General features: G+C 45.5%; 1 protein-coding gene across 4 annotated transcripts in view; it reads left to right on the top strand.

The window, feature by feature from the left end:
- The window catches only part of L3MBTL1 (L3MBTL histone methyl-lysine binding protein 1), a 39,772-nt gene extending 38,401 nt beyond the window's left edge, over positions 1 to 1,371 (top strand). For 2 of the 4 annotated variants that reach the window (XM_030914737.1, XM_030914739.1), the window contains exon 19: positions 1,110 to 1,371. Coding sequence is in view for 2 of the 4 variants with exons in the window: in XM_030914739.1 (XP_030770599.1) it covers positions 1,110 to 1,121 (12 nt within the window). In the remaining 2 variants the exon portion in view is untranslated. The other 2 variants (XM_030914736.1, XM_030914738.1) reach the window with 1 other exon arrangement.
- Positions 1,372 to 8,069: the final 6,698 nt, after the last annotated feature.

Genomic DNA, 8,069 nt, shown 5'->3' on the forward strand with positions numbered 1-8,069 from the left:
CTACATTGAAAGTGTAAACAGTGGGAACTCCCAGAGATCAGTGTCTAAAAGGGCCTGATCCTTAATATTTGGTAAATGGTCAAGGGCAGAAAATTCAATGAAACCTCTAAATTTTAAAATAATAATATCAGGCTGGGCACAGTGGTTCACGCTTATAATCCTAGCCACTTTGGGAGGCCAAGGAGGGAGGATCACTTGAGGCCAGGGGTTCAAGACCATCTGGGTAACATAGCTAGATCCTGTCTTGATAAAAAAAATTATTATTTTTAATGATGGCATATGCCTGTAGTCCCGGCTACTTAGGAGGCTGAGGCAGGAGGATCACCTGAGCCCAGGAGTTCGAGGCTGCAGTGAGCTGTGATTGCACTGATGTGCTCTATCCTGGTGCTCAAATAAAAAATGAAAACATCGGCCGGGTGCGGTGGCTCAAGCCTGTAATCCCAGCACTTTGGGAGGCTGAGACGGGCGGATCACGAGGTCAGGAGATCGAGACCATCCTGGCTAACACAGTGAAACCCCGTCTCTACTAAAAAATACAAAAAAAACCTAGCCGGGCGTGGTGGCGGGCGCCTGTAGTCCCAGCTACTCGGGAGGCTGAGGCAGGAGAATGGCGTAAACCCGGGAGGTGGAGCTTGCAGTGAGCTGAGATCCGGCCACTGCGCTCCAGCCTGGGTGACAGAGCGAGACTCCGTCTCAAAAAAAAAAAAAAAAAAAAAAAAGAAAACATCAAACTTTCAGATGGGGAAATGTCGACCTGAACAGTTAGATTTTGTTATGCTCCCCAGAGACAACGAGCAGGTGGGAAAGTGGCAGGTTTCCACACCATAACTGGGAACCTACCTGACCGAGACGGGTGCCATGATAGAGTGGTGGTCCCTGGCTTCAATGTGAACTGAACACTCGGCTACCCAGGAAGCACCTGGGGTTTGGGGGCTTTAGCTCTAACTTCCCTTTTCATGCTTCATCCTACCCCATTGTCTTGACAGATGTCCTCACTATCCATGTGACAGAGAAAGTGGAAGTCATCAGAAGAAACACCTTCAGCTTCCTGCCATCTCATCTGCGTGTCTCCTCCCACCCACATTCATTCTGTTTCTTTCCTATTATAGGGGAAGACTTGATGCTTCCACTTGTCAGAAGCTAATCTTCTACTAGCCATGGCTGCAATAAAAGGAAAAGAAACGTTAAGAGACAAGAAGGGGCTTTTGGACATTTAAAATGGGATTACGGAGATAAAAATTCAACACAAGCGTTAAAAGATAAAGTTGAGGACATTTCCCAGCAGGTAGAATAAAAAGAAAAAGGCTGGGGCTGGTGGCTCATGCCTGTAATCCCAGCACTTTGGGAGGCCAAGGTAGGCAGATCACGAGGTCAGGAGTCTGAGACCAGACCGACCAACATGGTGAAACCCTGTCTCTACCAAAGATAAAAAAATTAGCCAGGTGTGGTAGTACGCGCTTGTAATCCCAGCTACTCAGGAGGCTGAGGCAGAAGAATTGCTTGAACCCGGGAGGCAGAGGTTGCAGTGAGCTGAGATCACACCACTGTACTCCAGCCTGGGTGACACAGCAAGACTTCACATCAAAAAAAAAAAAAGAAAAGATAAGAAATGGGAAAGAAGAAAATGTATCAGAGGCCTAGTTGGAGGCCCAAATATATGATTAATAGAAATTCTAATAAGAGAAATTCTAATTCTAACCGAGAAAACAAATTATATCAAAAACAAACTTAACAAACTTGTATACTGAAAACAAGAAACATTGCTGAAAGAAATTCAAGAACACCTAACTAAATGGAAAGAGATCTGTGTTCATGGCTAGGAAGACTTAATATTGTTAAGATGTCAATATTACCCAAATAGGTTTACATATTCAATGCAATCCTTATCAAAATCTCAGCTGATTTTTTTTTCATGCAGAAATGGAAAGACGGATCCTTAAATTCCTATGGAATTGCATGAGGCCTCAGATAGCCCAAACAATCTTGATAAAGTATAACAAAGTTGAAGAATGAACTGATTTGTTTATTTCTTTCCTTCCTGCCTGCCTGCCTGCCTGCCTTCCTTCTTTTTTTTTTTTTTTTTTTTTTTTTTTTGACAGAGTTTTGCTCTCGTCACCCAGGCTGGAATGCAGTGGTGCAATCTCAGCTCACTGCATCCTCCGCCATCTCCTGGGTTCAAGCAATTCTCCTGCCTCAGCCTCCTGAGTAGCTGGGATTACAGGCACCCACCACCATGCCCAGCTAATTTTTGTATTTTTAGTAGAGACAAGGTTTCATCATGTTGGCCAGGCTGGTCTCAAACTCCTGACCTCAGGTGATCCTCCCACCTTGGCCTCACAAAGTGCTGAAATAACAGGCATGAGCCACTGTGCCCAGTCAGAGCAAACCAATTTCAAAACTTACTTCAAAGCCACAGTAATCAAAAGTGTGGTACTGGCATAAGGACAAATAGACCAATAGGATAGAATTGAGAGTCTAAAAATTAGTCCATACGTCTATAACCAGTTGATTTTCAATAAGAATGCCAAGTCCATTAAATGGGGGAAAGTACAGTTTCTTCAACAAATGGGTCTGGGGTAACTGGATTTCTACATGCAAAAGAATGAAGTTGGATACCTACCTCACCCCATATTCAAGTATTAACTCAAAATGGATTGATGACTTAAATATAAGAACTAAAACTGTAAAACCCTGAGAAGAAAACATAAAGGTATATCTTCCTGACCTTGGAATTCGCAATGAATTCTTAGCTATGACACCAAAAGCATAAGCAACAAAAGAAAAAATAGATAAACTGAACTTCATGGCTGGGCACGGTGGCTCACACTTGTAATCCCAGCACTTTGGGAGGCCGAGGTGGGTGGATCATGAAGTCAAGAGATCGAGACCATCCTGGCCAACATTGTGAAACCCCATCTGTACTAAAAATACAAAAGTTAGCTGGGTGTGATGGCACGTGTCTGTAGTACTCGGGAGGCTGAGGCAGGAGAATCGCTTGAACCCTGGAGGTGGAGGTTGCAGTGAGCCGAGGTCACGCCACTGCATTCCAGCCTGGGTGACGGTGCGAGACTCGGTCTCAAAAAAAAAAAATGAGCTTCATAAAAATTAAAGACTTTTGTGCATCAAAGGACATTATCAAAAGAGTAAAAAGCACCTACAGGGTGGGAGAAAACATTTGCAAATTTTACAAGGGTTTAATATATAGAATATATAAAGAACTCCTAAAAGTAAGCAACGAAAAGCCCAGTTAAAAGATGGGCAAACAACTTGAATATATATTTCTCCAAAAAAATATATGTAAATGGCCAGTGAGCCCGTGAAAAGTTGTTCAACATCATTAGGCATTAGGGAAATGTAAATTAAAGCCATAATGAGATATCACTTTCTACCCATTAAGATGGTTATAATTTTTTAAAAAAGGAAAGTAAAATGGTGAGGCTGTGGAGAAATTGGAGCCCCTATAGTAGTGGAGATGTAAAATGGTGCAGCTGCTATGGAAGAGAGTTTGGCATTCAAAGCATGATGTAGGCTGAAAAAAGAGTTTGGCAGTTCCTTCAAAAGCTAAGCATAGAATTATATAATTTAGCAATTCCACTCCTAGGTATATACCCAAAAGATTTGAAAACAGATACTTGTATGCCTATGTTCATTGCAGCATTATTCACAGCAGCTGACAGGTAGAAACAACCCATGTCATCATCAGCAGAAAACAAAATATGGTCTATCCATTCAATGGAATCTTAATTCAGTCAAAAAAGAATAAAGTTCTGATACTTGCTACCACTGGATGAACCTTGAAAGCATGCTAAGTGAAATAAATGAGGCCAGGCGCGGTGGCTCATGCCTATAATCCCAGCACTTTGGGAGGCCGAGGCAGGTACATCATGAGGTCAGGAGTTTGAGACCAGCCTGGCCAACATAGTGAAACCCTGTCTCTACTAAAAATACAAAAAATTGGTTGGGTGTGGTGGCAGGCGCCTGTAATCCCAGCTACTTAGGAGACTGAGGCAGGAGAGTCACTTGAACCCAGGAGGCGGAGGTTGCAGTGAGCCGAGATCGCACCCCTGCACTCCAGCATGAGCAACAGTGTGAGACTCCGTCTCAAAAAAATAAAAAAGAGACACGAAAGAACAAATACTCCACATATATGCAATATCCAAAATAGGCAAATTCATAGAGATGGAAAGTAGGTTAGAGGTTACCAGGGACTGTGGGGAAGGGGAAATGTGGAGCTTAATAATTACAGAGTTTCTCTTCGGGGTGATAAAAACAGATTTTTTATTAATTAGATAATGTTTATGCAACATCATGAATATACTTAATGACACTGAATTGCACACTTAAAAATGGTTACAATGGCAAATTTTATATTTACCACAATAAATTTCCTTTTAAAAGAGGAAGACATAGGATCCAAGAAGCAGGACACACCAAGGAAAGAGACAAAGGGGATTTTCCAGGCCAGTCACAGTGGTTCACGCCCGTAATCCCAGCCCTTTGGAAGGCCAAGGCAGGTGGATCTCTTGAGGCCAGGAGTTTGAGACCAGCCCGGCCAACACTGCAAAACCTGTCTCTACTAAAAATACAAAACAAGTAGCTGAGTGTGGTGGTGTGTGCCTGTAATCCTAGCTACTTGGAAGGCTGAGGCAGAAGAATTGCTTAAACCCGGGAGTGGGAGGCTGCAGTGAGCCGAGATCATGCCGCTGCACTCCAGCCTGGGCGACAGAGAGACTCTTATTTCAAATGAAAAAACGGCGGAGGTGGGGACAGGTTTCTGGAGTGATGGGAAAGGAAGAGCCAAGTTCACCTCTGGACAGCTGTCTAGGTGAGAGTAGGAGGATGAAAGGCTGTAAGAAAAATGGGGAAAAAAAACTGAAACTGATATATTAATGTATCAAGAGGATATTTTAGCTTTATCAAAGAGTTATGTACACATAATTATATATAATTAATAATTATATATATTGAATATGTCCAATTTCTAAAACCAAATGAAGCAACTAAATTCAGGAAAAGCTGGAGTATGTGTTTGCATGGGCATAATCTAAGTATTCATGTTCTATAGTAGTAAAGAAACCACTTGAAAATGTTTTAAACTGAAAGATGGAAGAAGTATAAGACTATTAAGATATATGGAGGTAGGCCGGGCGCCGTGGCTCAAGCCTGTAATCCCAGCACTTTGGGAGGCCGAGACGGGCGGATCACAAGGTCAGGAGATCGAGACCATCCTGTCGAACACGGTGAAATCCTGTCTCTACTAAAAAATACAAAAAACTAGCCGGGCGAGGTGGCGGGCGCCTGTAGTCTCAGCTACTCGGGAGGCTGAGGCAGGAGAATGGCGTAAACCCGGGAGGCAGAGCTTGCAGTGAGCTGAGATCCGACCACTGCACTCCAGCCCAGGCGACAGAGCCAGACTCTGTCTCAAAAAAAAAAAAAAAAAAAAAATGATATATGGAGGTAAATACCAAGGAAAGCAGCTTGAAAAGATGAGGAATGGGGCAAGGAACTGATCTTTTTCATTATTTGATTTTACACTTTGTACACTTACCACTTTCTAAAAATGTTTCCAAAAAGCAAACTGGGGCCCATATCTGGGCTATGTTTGCCCAAAAGTCTTTCTCTTAGCCCATGTGGATAACAGATTTTTCTCTGGTGGCCCTGTGTCTGTTATTCCCTTTGCCTGTGGGTAAATCTGCAGGTGGGGCTGGGGGTGGGAATAGGGCTGGAGCCAGACTAAGGACGGAAAAGTGGGCTGAGGAATGTCAAAGTCCAGGGAACATTTCTGGAGGTGGATTTCCATTGGTTAAGTCTCTTGCTTTCCTCTTATGGCTGAGAACATGGCTTTGACCTTCATACCCAAACAACAAAGTCCAGCCAGGGAGGGTGGGAGGGGAAAGAAGGAAGAGAGGAAGTTGGGAAGGAGACGCATATCTGCAGTGAACTATCTGCACATATCTGCACGAGTGACCTTGGCCATTTCCTGCAGTATCACTGAGGGGGAAGGGCAAGTTCAGCACTGCTGCTAGCCACGTTGGTTGGCACAACTTGTTATGATAATTTGGTAGATAGTTCATAATTAACCCAGCACTCACATGTGCTAGAGTTTATCTGTTAGAAATACTAGCAGAAGGCCACAGGATATTAAAGCAGAGAGGTTCTCTGCAGTCTTGTTGGAAATATTGTGAAACTGCCGACAGTCTAAATGTCCATCAGAAGGAACAGTGAATAGGGAATAGGGGTAGTAAAAACTCCACACTGAAGTGTGGTGCAGCTGCTTAAAAGATGTATATATGAAAAAAAGTGAATTACTGATGGCCCATTGTCTGGAAAAAAAATGGACGCAGTTATATAGGTTAATACATACAGATTAATATACATAGATTAAGACGTAGACAAAAGTCTGGAAAGATTGTCACCCTTTCTTTTTTTTTTTTTTTTTTTTTTGAGACAGAGTCTCGCTCTGCCGCCGAGGCTGGAGTGCAGTGGCCGGATCTCAGCTCACTGCAAGCTCTGCCTCCCGGATTCACACCATTCTCCTGCCTCAGCCTCCTGAGTGGCTGGGACTACAGGCGCCCACCACCTTGCCCGGCTAGTTTTTTGTATTTTTTAGTAGAGACGGGGTTTCACCGTGTTCGCCAGGATGGTCTCGATCTCCTGACCTCGTGATCTGCCCGTCTCGGCCTCCCAAAGTGCTGGGATTACAGGCTTGAGCCACCGCGCCCGGCCTATGGGGTGTTTTTTAACCAGCTCTGGAAGAGCAGGGGAGAAGGAGCTTGGTGGCACAGCAGCAGCAGCAGCAGGAGCTCTGGAAAAGGGCAGGACCTTGTGTGCTGCCCTGATTTGCTCTGTGCACTTGGGCCAGCCACCTCCCCTATCTGGACCAGGGCCAGACACCTGCTGCTATGTGTGTTGGTGGAGGTGGGGTGTGTGGCCATGCAGGGCTCCTCCAGAGCACAGCAGAGCAGCCAGTGTTTAAGGCACCAGAATTACCAGAAAGTTGTTGACATTTTAATGGAAAGGCAATGAAAGAAGCAGTGTGAAAGTCAGCCTGCTGAGGAGGGGTCACTGGGCAGAGCTTTCCTTACCTGTCCAGGGGTCCAACGAGAACCCAGGGCCAGCCAGGCACAGTGGCTCACGCCTGTAATCCCAGCACTTTGGGAGGCCAAGGTGGCCGGATCACGAGGTCAGGAGATCGAGACCATCCTGGCGAACACGGTGAAACCTCATCTCTACTAAAACTACAAAAATTAGCCGGGCGAGGTGGCGGGCGCCTATAGTCCCAGCTACTCGAGAAGTTGAGGCAGGAGAATGGCGTGAACCCGGGAGGCGGAGCTTGCAGTGAGCCCAGATCATGCCACTGCACTCCAGCCTGGGTGACAGAGCGAGACTCCATCTCAAAAAAAAAAAACAAAAAAAAGAACCCAGGGCCTGGGACGCTTTGGGTCAACCCCCGAGAAAGCCTTCCCTGTTCTCCAGGGTGAGCTAATCTCTGGTTCCTGAGCGTCAAATCTCTGAAGGGCAGAGTGGGGCGTAGGTTTCAACTCAGCTGTGATTCTCCCAGAACAGTGCCAGGGCAGTGCTAGGTTGGGTAAGCTCTGGGTGGCAGTCTTTGGCTTGACACAAGAAATTGCCAGAGGCTGGCTCAGAGGGAAATGAGCTGCCCAGCCCTGGAAGTTTCCATGCAAGGACTGAACATAGAGGCTGGTGGCCCCCATTAGGGAAGAGGTGGAGGAGACAGTTGTGTGAGACCAACCTTTCAGTTGCTGGTTCACTAGGTTCCAAGCGAAAGGGAAGATGACTCAGCAGAGGGAATCAGGGAAGGCTGTGTAGGAGTCAGCATTTAAGCTGGACCTTGAGAGACTGCGGCAGTTCCAGCGTTGAAAGGGACTTCAGAGATCCTCCCTCCAGCAGGACATACCATCCATCAGCAATTCACATGAGGCTCCGGGAGCTCAAGTCAGTTACCCATGGTCACATAACAAGTTGTGCTTTTAAAAATTCAGAGAGGTCCCCAGGCAGTGCCCATCCAGGAGCCAGTGGGTGCAGCCAGCTTGGTAATTCAGGTCCAG

Source organism: Rhinopithecus roxellana, chromosome 13, assembly GCF_007565055.1.
Source record: "Rhinopithecus roxellana isolate Shanxi Qingling chromosome 13, ASM756505v1, whole genome shotgun sequence".
Taxonomy (NCBI): Eukaryota; Metazoa; Chordata; class Mammalia; order Primates; family Cercopithecidae; genus Rhinopithecus; species Rhinopithecus roxellana.